The 20222-nt window shown below is 46.2% G+C and overlaps 1 protein-coding gene across 3 annotated transcripts; it reads right to left on the reverse strand.

Moving 5' to 3' along the window:
• Nucleotides 1-43: 43 nt before the first annotated feature.
• Nucleotides 44-19862, reverse strand: BZW1 (basic leucine zipper and W2 domains 1). 3 transcript variants are annotated; one of them, XM_048953239.1, is made up of 12 exons: nt 19750-19862; nt 19383-19453; nt 16576-16752; nt 14223-14317; nt 9118-9183; nt 8762-8897; nt 7273-7382; nt 6985-7155; nt 2879-3025; nt 2384-2522; nt 1499-1621; nt 44-1289 (listed from the first exon to the last, which is right to left on the reverse strand). In XM_048953239.1, the coding sequence occupies exons 2-12, from the start codon at nt 19441-19443 to the stop codon at nt 1258-1260; spliced, it is 1257 nt and encodes a 418-aa protein (XP_048809196.1). In that variant the 5' UTR covers nt 19444-19453; nt 19750-19862; the 3' UTR covers nt 44-1257. The 3 variants fall into 3 exon arrangements, with proteins under 3 accessions (XP_048809196.1, XP_048809195.1, XP_048809197.1); XM_048953238.1 differs by having other exon boundaries at nt 19746-19861; XM_048953240.1 differs by lacking the exons at nt 19383-19453; nt 19750-19862 and having other exon boundaries at nt 14312-14317; nt 16576-16653.
• Nucleotides 19863-20222: the final 360 nt, after the last annotated feature.

A 20222-nucleotide genomic window follows, 5' to 3' on the forward strand; every position in this document is an offset into this window, starting at 1 on the left:
AAAATACTTGGGAACTAAAGATGCTTACAGACACCACTCTGCATTAAGTGTAAGAATGGCCTTTATTTGCTTGAAAAAAAAATTACAAAGTAAGGAAGATCACTGTAGTATTCAACAGATAGCACTGTGATCATTACTTTCTTTTTCCATGTTAGTGGGTATACTCAGGTTATGAGTATTTCAGCTAGTGCTCATTGTTAGCTTACAACAGCAGCCTGTCTTTACCAGCTCTCCTGAATTACCTGCTGTCCTGAGAATTGCCCTCAAGAATTCAAAGTTTTGGTGAACAGATAATCTGGTTTCATGTAACAACTGCCAGCATAAAGTAATCCCATGTAAGGGCAGGGGTAGGGTTTTGCTCAGCTTACCTTCCAGCAGTCCTGTATGTAACAGACAGCACAGGCAAGGCACAGCCCTGCCCAAGCACTGAGCAGCTTCAGTCAGGGCTCTAGAAAGCTGCTGGGCAGCTGCATGCAGAACAGCACTATTTGCTTGGGAGAGAAGCTGCAAACTGATCCTTGGCTGTATATCAGCCTGAGCAGTAAGTGGTGCAGTCCCTTAGGAACTTGGGCCACCAGCTGTGACAGCAGGCTCAGAGAGGCCACTCTTCATACCCCACCTTAGCCACAGAGGTCACTACCACCACCACAGGAGCTCCCAGCAGTGGCGCAGGTGCCCCGTGAGACAGCTGGACGCTAAGATTACTTTATGCTGGAAGTACAGGAAAAGAGATGACAAAGATTTTACAAAGATGGACAAGATGGACAATCAACAAGGTTATCTGGAGCAAGTAGTATGGATTAAAGTGTCACACCAAGTTACCACGCAAGCCACGGCCTCGTCAAATCAGAGGCTTTTTACAATTTAATTTGCAAACAGAACTGCCATGAATCTCATTTACCAAATCATGTCTACTCAAATGCAGATAGAAAACCCAAGGAGGTAAAATGAATTTAATTGTGGAAGGCCTTAAATTACATTATTACAGTAGAAAATACAGGAGGTAGAATATAACTGAAAGGACAAATGCAGGTTAGAGTCAAATCTATAGCTCCTGTAAACTACCTACTTAAAACATGGTTTTAAAAACTAAACCCAGTATTTCAATAACTATAGAAAACAGTTAAAATAAATTTGCCATGAGAGCCCTTATATCATGCTTGATACAGGGAGGTAGGATGTAAGAATCAGAAGGACACATGAGACATGACACTTATCTACAGCTCCTGTTTGCTTTACTGAGGACTGTTCCAGAGGTCAGTCACCCTCCTCCGCTTCAGACTCTGACTCTGCAAGAGAGAACCCTGATCAGCTGCTGCCATGAGGCCAGCCCCCCTGCAGCCCCCGCCCAGCAGCCCCAAACCACAGGGATTGCTTTTCCAGCCAGGAGTGGGGGGCGATCCCCGTCTCAGAAAATCCATTAGTGCCTCCAGCTGACAAAAAAAAGCACTGGCCATCTCAAAGTGAAGAGGAACTTGTGAGCTAAGCTTTTGCTTACCTTCTTCAGCATTCTTGAGCCATTCAACAAACTTCTTCATTTGCTCCAGGAAGACACTCTTTCCTTTTGCAAGATGTGCATCTTTATACCACTTCAGGATGGGTTCTTCGCTCAGAACTTCAGCTGTAAGGTGTACAAGAGTGATGTCAACAGGGCAAAACACCAAATAGCAGTCAGCAAGGAACCCTGCCTAGCAGGCTTGGCTTCCTCGCCTAGAAATTTCAACACATATTTGTTGGTTGTTCCCTGGGGATGGCTGGACATAAGTGTGGAAAAGAGAACCACACTTTTCAGGTTGGTGACTGGGGGTTTTCTGAGCGTTGCCTCCAGAAGCTGCACTTTTACTCCTAATGGTAACACAGCCTTCAGTATTTCACAGCTATTTGAGTTCACGTACTCTGAGTCAGTCAACCACTAACACCACACCAGCTGTTATCAATTGTTACCATTCACAAATACAATATAATCTTCACATCATCAATTTTCCTTATGTTCCTATGGTGTTTCTACAGGCCCACAAGCATGTCTTTAATACCTTTTAAACAGCCATTTAGCAGAAGCCCTAGAGCACCTTGTCACCTTGGTGGTCTCAATCTCTGCCTGTTCAGACCAAGAACTTAGGAAAAGACTGTAGTTAAGTGCCTGAAAGTCTTATTGCTTTGCTGCAGGAGACAAGAAGCATCCTTCCTTGTCCAGAGTACTTCTCCATGTGCCAAAGACTACAGTACTTCCACTTGTATTTTAGAGTTCTAAGTTTGCAAACTGAGGATAGAAAATTACTCAGTTATGGAAAAACACTGAGCTCCCCTGAAGGCCTTACCAGGACCAAACCATTCTGCAATCCAGGCTTAAACAGAAAATGAAATCAAACCCACAGAGATTTACCTTTATAGAAGAGCACCACTATTTTCTGGAAGGCCTTCATGAAGTGAATGTTGTCATAACAATACTCCTGAATCTTCAACAGAAGAGTCAGCTCTGACTGACCTTGGGTAGTAAAGGCAGCAAGTAGAGGGCTGTATTGCTGTAATAAAGAAAAACAAGTTGACACACAGACACAACATTTCTTAACAGTTACTGCCCATCTATGCTGGCTTCGTGCAGTTTCTATCAGCCACAGCTTAGAAATTTACAACCCACATATTGGGGAAGCAATTTCCACACATCTGTGGGAGCGTTTCTGCCAAAATTTTACTGCTTTTACCTCAACAACTGGAACAGGAATCCATACTAAAGTTGCAAGGGGAAGAGCTCCCCATCTAATGCTGTCTCTGCATTATGGTACTTGTAGGTTCCAATTCACTTGAAAAGAGAGCTGGAGACAAAAGGAAGCCCAAGCCCTACCCCAGGAGATGCAAAAGCCTCAACTTGGTTACATACCTTCAAGTGCTTAATGGCTTGCTCTGCTACCAGCTCCTCCTTTTTGTTCCACTCCACAGTGCTCATCACACTTGACCAGATTATGGCTATGACAGTCTGCTCTGAGATGTTGTTTTTCTTCATCTCCTCCTTTACATACAAGATTATCTGTCAGAGAGAATAAAAACAATCACCATGTAGGTCACACATGACAAAAACCTAAACTGAAACTTCTATTCTAAAGACACCTTAGAAGCCTTAAGTACAGCCAAGACTCAGAGCATTAAGGAAAGACCACAAAGCTAAAACTGGTAAAGCTGGTACTTATTGCAATTGCTAGTGGGAACTAGGTGCCTGAGCTCAGTAATTGGATGTGTATCCTCTCCAGATTAGCATTAAATACTATTGCATTTCAGATAATTTGAGCTACATTCCCACAGAGGAAAAAGAAACATAAACAGCTGCATATACACCTTGCCCACATACTGTCATGGTTCTATGTTCTTTGTTTTTTGGGTTCCAGTATTCCACATCAAAACATCATGTAGTGTACGGGGCATTAAAGTGTCACTGCCCCAATCCCAGCTACCTATCCCTGTACATTACAGCAGTCACGGGATCTGGCCCTGCCGGGTGGGGGGGGCGCTCTCCTGCTGCCTTGCAGTGGGTGCTGGAGGGTGCTTTCCTGGCCGTTCCAAGCTTTTCAGGTTTGACTTGGTCCTGGGAACTCTCTCTCTCTCATCTTGTCTGATTTATTAATCTCAGTTTCAATTAAATTGTATATATTGTGTTATCTTGTATTCTGGTATTACAGTAAAATAAGTTTTCCTCCATAGATTGTTGCTGCTGTTCTTTTCCTCCCTTCCTTCCTTCCCATTTTTGTGGGACTTGGGTGGGGGCAGGCAGAGGCCTGTCGCCCCTGTCACGGACATAGATTGATCTGGTCAACTCCGTGACAGATTTTGGTGGAGAATGCGGGCTCGCTGCTTTTTAGCTTTTAGAACGAATCTCTTTTTCTCTCTGCTCTTAGAGAGCTTCGTTAAGAAGCCTTATCAGTAGTTCAAGCTTCTGTGCTGGAAAACCTGACCTTGAAAGATTAGGCGTGCTGCCAGTGTTCTGGGATATTTGTAAACTTTGAGCACTACTTAGTCTGGGTAGTGCCTTTTTTCCTTTTTTTTTTTCCCCTCCTCTTGTTAGCTACAATTCATTAACCCCTTTTTAGCAGGCACCAGCAATGAGCTCACTCGTTATCATGGCGGTGCTGTGTAAAGGATTAAAAGCAATGGTATTACTCACAACCTACCGGCCAATAATCCATCTCATAAATACTTGTTGTGGAATTGCATTCATATATAACTACCTAAGGGCACTGATGGAGACACCTATGTTTTACCTATATGCAATGTGGTATGATTTGAATTCTGACGTTTACATCCCAGAAGGAATGGCTAATTTCACAAACAACTACATCCCAAATGGAATAGCTAATTTTACAAACAACACGATGTTCAGACCAGTCTCTGGGTTTTCTTCTCGGTTTGTCAAACATTTTTGAATCCTGAATTAATACTCATGTTGGTGTGCGTGTCATTAATTTTCCTGAATGTATTCCAATGCATTTGTAATAAGGGGAAGGAGTCTCCTCCAAAACCAGAGAATGATGACTGGCAGGGAATATGGAGAGGTTTAGGAAAGGTCTTAGAAGCATGGGGACCCACAGTGTATGGGATTTTACTCTTGAACATCTGTGGGACCCTGAGAAACCAAGCCAGTATTTGACTCAGGGATGATGCAGCTTGCATAAATCTAAGGAGGTACAAATTATTTGGGGTTTGGCTTGTGCTTATCGTGCCCTATATAATACCATTCGGGAGAGAGAGAGTTTCTGAGCTGAGGTTCAAGCCAAAGGGGAAAATCCCCAAGTCAAATCTAGTCAATTACAGGAGACACCAGTAACAATACCGGTTGATCCTGTGGAGGGCAAGAAATGGAAATGAGTGTCTTCGTGTCTTGAACGAAAAAGAGAAGAAGAGGAGGAGGAGGTGGAGGAAGATCCAGGTGAGGGGCCCTCCTCAGAACCACCACCATCACAAAAGGCAAAAGGGAAAACTAAGAGACGTGCAGAAGAGAGTGATGAAGAGGAAGTCTCTATTACTACTCGCCGGCCTCTAAAGATGACTGAAATCCAGGGTTCAAGAAAGGAGTTTACACAGCGCCCGAATGAAAGTCTTGTTTCCTGGTTGGTTCGCTGTTGGGACAGTGGGGCCCATAGCTTGTCTCTGGATGGTAATGAAGCTCGCCAACTAGGTGCCATTGCCAGAGATCCAGCTATTGATAGAGGAAATAGTTGATGCTCGGATGAGGCTGCCACCCTCTGGGAACAAGTGTTAATAGCCGTGAAGGAAAAGTATCCCTTCAGAAACGGCTTGAAGACTGTGATGAAAAAATGGGATACAGGTGAAAAGGGTATCCAGTATTTGAGAGAAATAGGCGTGGTGGAAATGTTGTACGTCCGTAACTTAGTTCCTAACCACCCACACCAAGACCACAACCCTGAAAAAGTGAGGATGAAGCCTGAGGTATGTCAGAAACTCATGACAACAGCACCACACAAATATGCCGCTACACTAATGTCAGCGTGTGACAGATACAAGGGTGAATTATTTCTGGCTCGGTGGGCCCACGAGACCTCAGGTCATCAAGGGAAAGATGCAACATACAAATGGGCCAGAGACCGAGGGGTGGACTTAACTATGGATGCCATTGCACAGGTTATTCATAACTGTGAAACATGTGCCATCATCAAACAAGCCAAGAGGATGAAACCTCTCTGGGAGGAAGGGCGATGGCAAAAGTACAAAGATGGGGAGGCATGGCAGGTTGATTATATCACCTTGCCACGATCTCGCAATGGTAAGCATTATGTGCTTACTATGGTGGAGGCAACCACTGGGTGGCTTGAAACATATGCAGTACCCCATGCTACCGCCCGAAACACCATACTGGGTCTGGAGAAACAAGGCCTGTGGCGACATGGCACCCCAGAAAGAATTGAGTCAGATAACAGGACTCATTTCAAAAATTCTCTAGTAAATACTTGGGCCAAAGATCATGGCATCGAGTGGATTTATCATATCCCCTATCATGCACCAGCCTCTGGTAAAACTGAATGATACAATGGATTGTTAAAAACGATGCTAAAAGCACTGGGTGGCGGAACATTTAAACACTGGGAGAAGCATTTGGCAGAAGCCACCTGGTTAGTCAATACCAGAGGATCTATCAATAGTGACAGTCCTAACCACTCCAGTTCCCTACATGCCGTAGAGGGAGATAAAGTCCCTGTTGTACATGTAAAGAACATGTTAGGAAAGGCAGTTTTGGTTCTTCCAGCTTCTGGAAAGGGAAAACCTCTCCATGGTACAGTTTTTGCCCAGGGACCAGGATCCACTTGGTGTGTAATGCAGAAAAACGGGGATGTCCAATGTGTACCACAAGGAAACTTGATGCCGGGGGAGTGCAGTTACTAATTCTATGTATATGCATATAGCCATGTGTGTGTAATGCATTTCAATCATTTTTTGTTTGTATATATGTATATATTTTAAGCATGATGTAACAATGTAGAATAAGGGGTGGAATGTCACGGTTCTATGTTCTTTGTTTTTTGGGTTCCAGTATTCCACATCAAAACATCATGTAGTGTACGGGGCATTAAAGTGTCACTGCCCCAATCCCAGCTACCTATCCCTGTACATTACAGCAGTCACGGGATCTGGCCCTGCCGGGTGGGGGGGCGCTCTCCTGCTGCCTTGCAGTGGGTGCCGGAGGTGCTTTCCTAGCTGTTCCAAGCTTTTCAGGTTTGACTCGGTCCTGGGAACTCTCTCTCTCTCATCTTGTCTGATTTATTAATCTCAGTTTCAATTAAATTGTATATATTGTGTTATCTTGTATTCTGGTATTACAGTAAAATAAGTTTTCCTCCATAGATTGTTGCCGCTGCTCTTTTCCTCCCTTCCTTCCTTCCCATTTTTGTGGGACTGGGGTGGGTGGAGGGCAGAGGCCTGTTGCCCCTGTCACGGACATAGATTGATCTGGTCAACTCCGTGACACAGACAAATACTTACATCCTTAAATGGATCTCCCCGTGACATCTGCTCCTGAAGTTCTTTCTGCAGTTCTTTTCGAGCTCCTATAGTTTGCTGGTTCCGAACATACTCAGAAAGTTCTTTCAGTCCTGCTTCAGTGAAGTACTTGGAGAAGTGTTCTACGCTTTGTTTGTTGGCTGGGAAGAGTTCCTGAAAACAAAGTATACAACAACTCTTTCAAAAGAGAAAAGTGTCAAGTACTTTGCTGGTAAGAGCTATTTTCCAAGCTGCCTTCAGAAGTGAATCAGTAGCAGCAGCGAGGCTCACCATTAGTCTGTTATCCATGTTTACTTTACGAAGACTGACAGCCACTGCATTAATGTCCTTCTCATTTATCCATGATTTGAAAAGCTTGACTGCAAAAGCTGCAGAAACACCTGGGAAACAGAAACAGTATATTACTGAGTTCAAAACAAAGGGAACCCAGTAAGTACAAGACACATAAATTGTCACCCCTGCCCCAACTGACAGTTGTGCTCAGAAGCGGCCCAGTCAGCCTGCAATACTTTTGGCTGCTGCTGACCTGTTGGACTCCTCTCACAGCTCAGCATCGTGAGAGCTTCTCTGCACTAAGCCCAACTCTCACTTCTGTAATTTAAGAAGGAGCCCAATCATAGAATCACAGAATCACAAGGTTGGAAACGACCTATAAGATCATCCAGTCCGTCTCCTCATCACCATTGCCACCACCAGCACTACACCATATCACGCAGCACGTCGTCCAGACGCCTCTTGAACACTGCCAGGCACGGCGACTTCACCACCTCCCTGGGCAGCCATTCCAGTGCCTGACCACTCTCTGAGATAAACAGTTCTTCCTTAAGTCTAATCTAAACCTCCTCTGATACAACTTGAAGCCATTGCCCCGTGTCCTGCTCGTTGCCTGGGAGAAGAGGCCAAATCCCTCTTCACCACAACCTCCCTTCAGGAAGTTGTAGAGTGCACTGAGGTCTCCCCTGAGCCTCCTCTTCTCCAGACTGAACAATCCCAGCTCCCTCAGCCGCTCCTCATAACGTTTGTGCTCCAGACCCCTCACCAGTTCCATTGCCCTTTTCTGCACACGCTCCAGGACCTCAACATCTTTCCTGTAGTGAGGGGCCCAAAACTGAACACAATACTCGAGGTGCAGCCTCACCAGAGCTGAGTACAGGGGGATGATCACCTCCCTGCTCCTGCTGGACATCCTGCTATTTCTAATGCAGGCCAGGATATCATTGGCCCTCTTGGCCACCTGGGCACACTGTTGGCTCATGTTCAGCCGAGCATCAACCAACACCCCCAGGTCCTTCTCTTCACACTCACCCAGCCACTCATCCCCAAGCCTACAACGCTGCATGGGGTTGTGCCCAAAGTGCAGGACCCGGCACTTGGCCCTGTTGAACCTCATCCCATTCACCTCAGCCCAGCGATCCAGTCTGTCTAAATCCCTCTGAAGGGCCTCCCTACCCTCAGGCAGATCGACACCACCTCCCAGCTTGGTGCTCCCAAGCACCTTCTGCTCCAAGAGGTCCTTTTCCAGAACACAGTAGTCACTTGTGGGGCAACTCTAGTGACTACAGCCCCCAGCACTGTGCAGAGAAGTCCTATGCACAAGTTTCCTAAACGACAAGTTTCTACAGACCTTTCAAGGAAGTCATCCAACACGTTTACCTTTGCTAAGGGGCACACTCTCACCATGGTTTCCTTCTACTGACAGTATAGCTTTGCATTCTGTTCACATCATCGTTCCTCTTACAGAAGAGCCAGTAACACTTACCTTCTTTTACCAAGTTCTCATTATAAAGACTGTTGAGAATTGATGCATTAAGTGTTCCATTGGCTAGCAGAATACCCGTCAACATGGCCAGTTTGTTCCTCTCAGACTCTGAGAACCCTTTCAGGAACAGCAGCAACTGCAAGCGGAAGAAGAGTTGTGACATCCATGGTACATGCTTACTTTTATTACTCAATCAGCAGCACTGCTAGGGCACTGTCAGTCTTCTCCAAGTCATACAAGCTTGTTCTTCAATTAACAAGATTCTGTTCTACTATAATAATTATATAACTCTTCCATATCATGACTAATTAGCAGGATATGAAAGCCTATATCTCTGCCAAAATAAATTTTCATACCTTTTTGACTTCATCTTCAAAGCCTTTCTCCAGGTACTTGTAACGCCTGATGAGCTTGTTAAAAACCTGAAAAGAGACAGTGTGTCTGAAATGCTTTGAATTATCATTGAATTTGAATTAGGAATCAAGTTCAGTACAGTTTAGAGCACTTCCAGCTTAGGAGAGTACCATTCCACAGTGCCCAAAGCCAAGAGGTTCCCAGGAGGCTTCTTCAAGTCATATGCTTTCTTTTAACCTGAAGTTTCAACTACACTGTCATGGCTTTGTGATTTTTGGTTTTCAGTATTCCACATCATAACATCATGTGGGGCACCGGGACTTTAACTGTCAATGCTCAAGTCCTGGGTACCCGCCCAGAAGAGAAGGAGAACTACATTCCCCAGGGGACTTCGTGGACAGGGAGAGGAGGTTTAACTCCTGGCAAGGTCACCTGATGCGCTCTTTTTTGTCTGCCCTTCGTCGTGGGCGCTGCATGGTCTCCCTGGTGCTCAACTGCACTGCGCATCTCATCTCAGCACTGCGGTGAGGCCTATCCACCTTTCGGACATTCTCTCTCTCATTGTATTTGATTTATTAGCTTCTATTCTGATTATACTGTATTATAGTGTGTTACCTTGCATTCCAATAATATACTTAGTAAATTAGTTTGTTTCTCCTCAGATCGTTGCTGCTGTTTTCAATTATTTTGGGTCCCCTGTTTGTTTGTTTTTTTCACAAAAAAATCACAAATGATCTGGGGCCTGGCTAATGCTTATTGGGCCTTATTCAATAGTATCCCAAAAAGGGAGAGAGTTTGTGAAATTGAGAGAGAGTGTCTGAGAGCTGAGAGGGAGAATCTCCAGGCTGAGTGAGAGTCCCCTGGTTGAGAGAAAAGACCTCCAATCTGAGAGGGATATCCTCAAGTCCGAGAGAGATGCCCTCCAAACCACCATATTGGGTCTGGAGAAACGAGGCCTGTGGCGACATGGCACCCCAGAAAGAATTGAGTCAGATAACAGGACTCATTTCAAAAATTCTCTAGTAAATACTTGGGCCAAAGATCATGGCATCGAGTGGATTTACCATATTCCCTATCATGCACCAGCCTCTGGTAAAACTGAATGACACAATGGATTGTTAAAAACGATGCTAAAAGCACTGGGTGGCAGAACATTTAAGCACTGGGAGAAGTATTTGGTAGAAGCCACCTGGTTAGTCAATACCAGAGGATCTATCAATAGTGACAGTCCTAACCAATCCAGTTCCCTACATACCATAGAGGGAGATAAAGTCCCCGTTGTACATGTAAAGAACATGTTAGGAAAGGCAGTTTGGGTTCTTCCAGCTTCTGGAAAGGGAAAACCTCTCCATGGTACAGTTTTTGCCCAGGGACCAGGATCCACTTGGTGGGTAATGCAGAAAAACGGGGATGTCCAATGTATACCACAAGGGAATTTGACATTGGGGGAGTGCAGTCAGTAATTCCATACATATATATATATAGGTTTGTGTGTGCATGTGTTTAATGTTTGGTAATTACTGTTTGTTTGTATATACATTAAGCATGATGTAGTGATGTAGAATAAGGGGTGGAATGTCATGGCTTTGTGATTTTTGGCTTTCGGTATTCCACATCATAACATCATGTGGGGCACCGGGACTTTAACTGTCAATGCTCAAGTCCTGGGTACCCGCCCAGAAGAGAAGGAGAACTACATTCCCCAGGGGACTTTGTGGACAGGGAGAGGAGGTTTAACTCCTGGCAAGGTCACCTGATGCGCTCTTTTTTGTGGGCGCTGCATGGTCTCCCTGGTGCTCAACTGCACTGCGCATCTCACCTCAGCACTGTGGTGAGGCCTATCCACCTTTCAGACATTCTCTCATTATATTTGTTAGCTTCAATTGTGATTATACTGTATTATAGTGTGTTACCTTGCATTCCATAATATACTTAGTAAATTAGTTTGTTTCTCCTCAGATCGTTGCTGCTGTTTTCAATTATTTTGGGTCCCCTGTTTGTTTGTTTTTTTCCAGAGCCGCAGATCCGCAGATCCCTCTGCCCCGCTGGTCATGGAACCAGGCCCAACCAGCCTGTAAACCATTGACATTCTTGGTGGAGAATGCAGGCAAGGTGTTGTTTTTTAGCTTTTTAGAATCTCTCTGCTCTCGGAGAGCTTTGTTGGGAAAGTTTATCTTTTTCACCGGTGCTCACTGAAAACTTGACCTTGAAAGTCTAGGCGGACTGCCAGTGTTCTGGGATATTTGTAAACTTTGAGCACTGCTATCTTGCTCCCATAAAGAGAGAAAAGAAAATGATTCTGCTTTCTCTTTTAAACCTGTTTGCAGAGGGAGCTGCTAATTTCACAGAACTTGGGATTTTTAAACAGGTTCCCAGTCTCTCCTTTTTATCCTTGATGCAGTTTTTGAACGCTCACCTGATCGCACTGTTAATCTCCCTGAATTCACTGTTCATCATTTCAGTCAGTTTTTGTATTTATTGTATTTTGAGGAAGCCTTCCCCAAAACCAGAGAATACTGAATGGCAGGGAGTGTGGAAAGGCTTGGGAGAGACTTTAGAGAGATGGACATCTTCGGTGTCACAGAACTTTACACCTGAAAGACCCTGAGAGCTTAAACGTTTATTTGAGACATTCCAGGCAGATCTGAGGAAGCACAAATGATCTGGGGCCTGGCTAATGCTTATTGGGCCTTATTCAATAGTATCCCAAAAAGGGAGAGAGTTTGTGAAATTGAGAGAGAGTGTCTGAGAGCTGAGAGGGAGAATCTCCAGGCTGAGTGAGAGTCTCCTGGTTGAGAGAAAAGACCTCCAATCTGAGAGGGATATCCTCAAGTCCGAGAGAGATGCCCTCCAAATCGAGAGAGACTCCCTGCAATCCCAAAGAGAGTCTCCAGGCTGAAAAGCAGAGATTCCAGGAGAGACTCCGAGCCGAGAGGGAGAACTCCAGGTCCAGAGAGTGAGTCTCCTACTTGAGAAACAGAGTCTCCAAACCCAAAAAGAGATGGATCATGTCATATTGTGGGAAAGCATCACAGATGGAAATCTGCTGTGTGGAGCCCTACACAACAAGTTGCAGAGGCCACTGAAGGGAAAGGAGAATCAAGCCAATTTGCAGAGGTAAAAGCTGTCCAACTGGCCTTAGATGTCGCTGAACGGGAGAGGTGGCCAATGCTCTATCTTTACACTGATCCATGGATGGTGGCAAATGCCTTATGGGGGTGGTTACAGCAGTGGGAGTAAAATATCTGGCAAAGAAGGGGTAAACCTACTTGGGCTACTGAACTGTGGAAAGACATTGCTGCCTGAATAAAGAATATGGTTGTAAAGGTGCGCCATGTAGATGCTCATGTGCCCAAGAGTCGGGCTACTGAAGAACAGCAAAACCACCATCAGGTAGACTGAGCTGCCAGAATTGAGGTGGCTCAAATAGACCTGGACTGGCAGAACAAGGGTGAATTATTTCTGGCTCGGTGGGCCCATGAGACCTCAGGTCATCAAGGGAGAGATGCAACATACAAATGGGCCAGAGACCAAGGGGTGGACTTAACTATGGATGCCATTGCACAGGTTATTCATAACTGTGAAACATGTGCCATCATCAAACAAGCCAAGAGGATGAAACCTCTCTGGGAGGAAGGGCGATGGCAAAAGTACAAATATGGGGAGGCATGGCAGGTTGATTATATCACCTTGCCACCATCTCGCAATGGTAAGCATTATGTGCTTACTATGGTGGAGGCAACCACTGGGTGGCTTGAAACATATGCAGTACCCCATGCTACTGCCCGAAACACCATACTGGGTCTCGAGAAACAAGGCCTGAGGTGACACGGCACCCCAGAAAGAATTGAGTCAGATAATGGGACTCATTTCAAAAATTCTCTAGTAAATACTTGGGCCAAAGATCATGGCATCGAGTGGATTTATCATATCCCCTATCATGCACCAGCCTCTGGTAAAACTGAACGATACAATGGATTGTTAAAAATGATGCTAAAAGCACTGGGTGGCAGAACATTTAAGCACTGGGAGAAGCATTTGGCAGAAGCCACCTGGTTAGTCAATACCAGAGGATCTATCAATCGTGACAGTCCTAACCACTCCAGTTCCCTACACGCCGTAGAGGGAGATAAAGTCCCCGTTGTACATGTAAAGAACATGTTAGGAAAGGCAGTTTTGGTTCTTCCAGCTTCTGGAAAGGGAAAACCTCTCCATGGTACAGTTTTTGCCCAGGGACCAGAAAAACGGGGATGTCCAAAGTGTACCACAAGGGAATTTGATGTTGGGGGAGTGCAGTCAGTAATTCCATATATATATATGGAATATATATATATATATATATATTGAATATATATATATATCCATATATATGGAATCCTATATATATATATATATATATATATATATATATATATGGTTTGTGTGTGCATGTGTTTAATGTTTGGTAATTACTGTTTGTTTGTATATACATTAAGCATGATGTAGTGATGTAGAATAAGGGGTGGAATGTCATGGCTTTGTGATTTTTGGTTTTCGGTATTCCACATCATAACATCATGTGGGGCACCGGGACTTTAACTGTCAATGCTCAAGTCCTGGGTACCCGCCCAGAAGAGAAGGAGAACTACATTCCCCAGGGGACTTCGTGGACAGGGAGAGGAGGTTTAACTCCTGGCAAGGTCACCTGATGGGCTTTTTTTCTCCTGCCCTTCGTCGTGGGCGCTGCATGGTCTTCCTGCTGCTCAACTGCACTGCGCATCTCACCTCAGCACTGCGGTGAGGCCTATCCACCTTTCGGACATTCTCTCTCTCATTATATTTGATTTATTAGCTTCAATTCTGATTATCCTGTATTATAGTGTGTTATCTTGCATTCCAATACTATACTTAGTAAATTAGTTTGTTTCTCCTCAGATCGTTGCTGCTGTTTTCAGTTATTTTGGGGTCCCCTGTTTTTTTTTTTTTCGGAGCTGCGGATCCACAGATCCCTCCGTCCCACTCACCATGGAACCGGGCCCAACCAGCCCATAAACTGTTGACATACACAAACATTTCATTTTTGACTACAGAATGGTTTAAGTAAAATTATATTCATTTCAGGACTCACCTGAGCAAATGCTTGCATGGTTTCTAGGTCTTCCTGTGCTGCAAATACACAGACATCTGTGCGTGTCATGTCATCTGCCAGGGTACCACCTGGGGCTAAGGAAGGGTTTCAGTATTAGTGCTGTGACTCCTCAGTAAGAATCAAATACTCATAACATGAAAAATATGTTGTCTTTTCATGGTAAAGAGAAGAACCACATCACTAGAGACACCCTGCATTTCTATGTGCTCTGCTGCTGTAGATGCACTAAACTTTAGATCGGTAACTTAGATAGGAACACCTAAATATTCCAACTCCCTACACCTAAAATGACCGACAACACATCTTGTTCATGTCCAAGCAAGTTAATATAATTATACATGCTCTTCTTTTCTTAAAGGATAACACTGAAGCTGCTTAATCATAACAACTTCTTACTATCCTCTGCAATCGTGCTGCTTTCTACATTAGTCTTAAATAACCAAACAAGTCACCACAGAAGATTGAACACCTAGAAATGCATATTCACAATTCAATGCCTTTGAGATGAGCTGAAAACTTGAGCCTGTGAAGCTCATTTCAGCTTTTTAGACTAAAAAAAAAAAAAAGAAAAAAATTGGAAGATTCTTCTTCAACATATATTCAGTTTAATACAGACATTTGACTGGGACTCAGTCTGATTCATAACTGAATTCCAGTCGCCAACTTCAGTGTCAGAACAACCTGTGATCAAATTCTGTACCATCCTACATGGAAGGGAGCTCCTTTTGTTTTGCAGTAACAAGACTTCACGATGAAAATAAGCACTAGCCTTAAGAATTTTAAGAGGTGGCATGTTCTTATTTTGTCTGTGTCTGATTAAAGACCAAAACAAATCTACTCAGCTGCTTCTGCTTGTTATACAGAGCAAGCTGAACACAGGTCCCTCCTATCACCACTAATGCAGTAATTCATTTTTTCCTTCAGTCTCATTCTGAGAAAAAAACATTTCCTAACATAGCACACCATGGTCTTAAGACTTGAATGCAATCCCCCCCAATTTGTACATTAAGATTTCCAAGCAGTGAAGCTCCATGTGGCAGACAAACCTACTCTCTCACGCAACCAGCTCTTGTAACACCAGCAAGAGAGGCTTTTGCCAAAACAAACATTGCACAGTAACTTCAGCCTACATAACACTGTTCCACCACACAGCCTTCAGATAAGCAAGCACGCTTTGTTACATTGCACCATTCTGAAAGCCTTGTTTTTGGCATTTCTTTGAGCAAGTCACCTGACAGTTCTCCAATATCAGTGGCAGAGCTATGCACATGCAGCAGAGGTGCCCTCCCAAACCAGCCGCCCCACCGCAGGACTGCCACGCAGTCAGGCTGGAGCCCAGAATCTGATATTCTCTCTTCCTCCCCTCTGCATTTAGGTTATTTGTATTCTGTCATATTACAGAAAGTCTTCTATTACTGACAAGTTTCTCAGTGAAGTCTTTATCCCCACCACAATATACAGGGCAACCAATGTCACAATCTGAGATGGACTGTTTCTGTCTAGATAGACAACAGAGCGCCCTTTTCACACCCTCTATTTTAAACAGTTCCCTGCCACTTGAATCCCTTCTCACTGAACAGCAGTCAAACATACAGTCTAAATCTAGAACTGCATCTTTCTTAACACTTTTCAACTTCATTTATCTTCATCTACATCTTGCCTGGTTGGCCAGCATCCCTTCCATTCTTTGCACTTCACACACAAGTATGAGTTTACAATACCTTCAGTCATCACATTTCACTTGCTCAGTTCACGTGTTTTCTGGTGACTTGGCAACAGCCTCATCTCTCGCTCCCACACAAAAACTAAGAGTCCACCATGCCCTCACTGCTGCTAGCCACCAACAAAACAGCACTTCCAAGGCACAGCAGTTTCTTCTGCAAACAATGTTACTTTGCAGAACAACAGGGAAGGGTGCACAAGACACAGGATCAAGTCAGAATCCTCCAGGGCAACTCCATTGGCTCTGTGACCACAGACAACGAGTATGAACCAAGCATTTGTTTCCCATTAGCAGAAATGCACTTCATTACACAAAATTCTACTGTTGGTTTTAAAAAAAAATTCAAAATCCAATATGCCTCTCCTTAATCTAAATTTGTATAGCCTACGCTTTCAAGAAGGCAAACTATCTCAAGCAAAAGCATGGTGTGGTATACAGAGTATACAGGCCAATTTAGGCCTGGGACACTCGTAGTTTGCTGCAGATAACAAACCCTGTTCTACACACCAGCATGCTTCCTGAGAGAGTTTGCATAGTGACAGAAAACAGCAAGTCTCTGTCAAAGGTCAAATAAATGAAATCAGACAGCAGCTCCGTCAGAGTACTTACCCAGCATCCCACCAGCCACCAGGATGTCAAAAAGTGTTTCTGCATAGCGGCGATAGTCAAGTTTTGCACCAGAAGCATCAAGAAACTTTGCTACCGCCTCCAAGTCAGTGCCAGTTTCAGTTAAACCTTGAATAATGCAGTCCTGGAACTGGGTAGGGTCAAACCTCTCTTTTTCATCTGCAAAGACAAGTGTTTGTTGAAGTAAAGTTGTCACACTCATTTATTTAGTCTCCAAACATGTGAAAAGTTTTTTTTTCCTTTCTCTTTTTGTCTTAGAAAAACAAAAGGAAATCTACACACTGACAGTTCTGAAGTGAAACAGAACTGTGAACATTCCAGCCTCCCAAGACAACCAGGGCCACTAGCACAAATAGTGACATAACAGTGTAGCCTAGAACAAATTTCAATGGCCATAATAACAAATTTTGGTGTTACCATCTGTACACTCAAGCTAAAACATACCTTATTTACCTTTCAATGATTTTCTCAGTCCTTTCACTAAGCAGTGCAGTCATTTATGGAGATCTGAACCTAAGAAAACCTATTTGATTTCTGAGTTTGATTCTTACACCCCTGCTCACACATGATCACCACCTCTTCCCCCAAAACAAAGGCTTAGCCACACACCAGAAGGTAATTCCTAATGCATACCCTACAGCTTCTTACGTTTGACCCTGCTACTCAAGTTCCATTTCAGTTCTTTGGGACTCTCACTGTTTCAGATGAAATACTTTGACTGAGACACTGCATCCTGTTAACACATGCAGGCTGTGCTCCCTGGCCAAATTTAGACCACCTCTTCTTCAGCTGGAGGTAAACAGAAAGCTACCGCCTTTTGAGTGCCTGGGGGAAATGCAGAAATCTGAGCTAACCTCTTTGTCTTTAATATACGTTAAATAATGAACTCGTTTCTATTGTTTTAAGGCAGAACACATTTTTACATTTGAGATAAATAATTTGATCATGGCCTTTTCACACAGTTATTAGAGCTGATCTGAAAGTAATGCCTCCTATTTTATTACATTGTCTCACAACACCAGATGTGGATATGTTGGGGGTACAGCAGTAGAGGCTGAACCTCCCCACCAGTATCCCATCACGTACTGCTGCCATGCGACAGATGGCAGCAGTGGGGCAGTCTGACAAAACGGTGTCTCACATAGAAGGTGGATGAAGCAAAGATGTGTCACTGAATTCCTCCATGTGGAAATAATGGCACCCACTGACATTCATCAATACTTGCTGAACATTCAAGGAGACCAAACAGTGGATGAGAGAACAGAGAGGTGGAAGGTGCTGCATTTCAGCAGTAGTGACAGTAGTCACCTCCACTGGTGCAGGTTTTTATGAGTGCAACACGCAGGTTCTTGTTCATTGCTGGCAAAAAAAAAAAAAAAGCATAACTAATGGTGGTAACTGTGTTGGAAAATAGCATTTTGTAGCTGAGAATGTTCTCTATCAAATAGTGTTATTGTGCTCTTTGTATCTGCTGTAGCTTACATGGAACTACACAGGAGGCACTACTTTTGGAGCAACCTGCACAATACACAGCATTCACGTAAATAATAGGCAGCCTGACACGAAGAGGTCTTCACCTCTATTCAATTCAGTTTGGCCTCAGATTATGCAAGCCACGGGAAGAAAAGCCTTCAAATAATATAAGTGCTCTCCTGTAAGCCTTTACTAAAGCTCCAACAGCTGAGGTAGCACTGTTAACACCTGAATAAGTGATTTTCTAAGGGGCATGTCAGTGTCCTTACATCTAGTGCAAGTTACAAAACAGCCCTAACAGCAGGGTGGAGATCTGAAAATGGCAAAGCAGTTATTTTCCAGTACAGATCTATGAAACTCATTGTTACTGCAGGATCACTTGGAAGCCAAACAATGGTTAAAGGACACAAAGTCAGTTCCATGTGCAACCAGGTACTTCTGTGCCCCTCATTACGTCTTCTGTGGCTACCACACCCTCGCTGTCCTCAGCGTGACCCAGAACACCACGAGGACACCAGTGGGTGTTTGATGGAGTAAGGATAGAAGGCAGCAGATACAGCTGCCTTAAACCAGTTTCAGATTGCTCAAGAAAGGCAGTTATCACAATCTGGTAATAAAGAAGGAATTGCTGATCCCTTTCCGAGGATCAGGGCTCCCTGAGCACTCTGAAGCCGGTGATGTCCGAGAAGAGATCCTTCCCTTGTGACTGTCAGCCCTTACATGGTGTTAGGGAGGGCTGGACCCAGGGTCCACATTACTTCCACCTGTGCTCCCAGGGCCAGTTACACCACTTCACCAGGTGCTCAATCACTGCTTCAGGCCGTGCCCTAACGGTTCCCCCACAGATGTGAATCACAGAGCGCCCCGCCAGCTCTTCAACATCCAATAACCACGTCCCACATCGCTTCTCACGTTTCCTCAGCCATTAGCTCTGCCTGCAGCGTCCCCAACAAGATACGGGCACCGCGCAGCCCTCAGCCGGTTCGCCGCTTTGTTTCGAACCGGATCCCCGTACGGCACTGCAGGGCAGCGCGGCTCCCAGCGGCCCCACGCCGTCCCGTTCAGAAGCCGTTCTCTAAGCACGCCCCGCAGCAGGCCGCGCCGGAGCCGCCCGCGACCTTGGAGCACCGCGCGGCTGCTTCAGGCCAAAAACACGCGGCGCGGCCCACGGGCCCCGTTCTTCCAGCCAAGGTCACGGCAACCACCACGGCCCCACTCGCCGCTTCCCTCCCCCACACGGCGCTCGCGGCACCCGGCGCCACGCTCGCGGCGCTCTCGCGCAGGAGGCAGTGCGGCGCCAGGCCGCGGCCCCTTACCTCTCTTTCTGGTCTTGAAGCGCTGCCCCGATAGCGTCGGCTTCTGCTGCTTTTGATTCATAAAAGACGCCCTGCGCGGGAGCACAGCACATCACAGCACATCGCACCTCAGCGCCGCCCGGACTCCCCCCGCCGCCGATCCCGACGCGTCCCGCCGCTCCGCTCCTCCTCCCGCCGCATCCATTTTCCGCCCCACGCTCCCCCCGCCGCACGGCGGTCCCGTCCCGCCGCGCGACCCGCCGGCCCCGTGGCGTTCGGCCGCCGCCCGCTTGGGGACACGGAGCGATCCCCCACGCCCCACCCCGTCGCGATCGGCGCGGCCGCCGCCGCCGCCACCCCGGCCCGGCGCCCGCCGCCGCTCACCGACTTTAAGGTAGAGAGAAATCGCCCGAGGGCCCGGAGCGGAGACGAACGCGAGCGACGAAAAGGAGCGGCGGCGAGAGAAACCTGCAGGCGGAACCGACGCGAGAGGAGGGGGAGGGCGCGCCCCGCCCGGGACGGACCATCGCGTCGCGCCGCAGGGGGCGCCGGGCCGGGGACGAGGCCGAGCTCCACGGGACCGCCCGCCCGCGGCAGCCCCGGCGCTGCGGACCCCCGGCACCCGGCCGCGCCCCCCACCCGGCCGCGGGGCCGTCCGCTTGAGGACCCCCGGGGGGCGAACGCGCCCGCGCGCCCCTCGACAGCGTCACACGCGGCAGCCCCTGCCGCCTCCCCCCGCGCGGCGCTGCGCGTGGAACGGTCCGCGGGCGGCAGCGCCCCTGGCGGCGCGGTGTGAGCGCGGGCATCGCCGCCCCGACTACGCTGCAGCGGCCCCTGCAGCAGTGCCGCGAAACGCAGCCG

The sequence above is a fragment of the Lagopus muta genome, chromosome 8, assembly GCF_023343835.1.
Source record: "Lagopus muta isolate bLagMut1 chromosome 8, bLagMut1 primary, whole genome shotgun sequence".
Lineage (NCBI taxonomy): Eukaryota > Metazoa > Chordata > Aves > Galliformes > Phasianidae > Lagopus > Lagopus muta.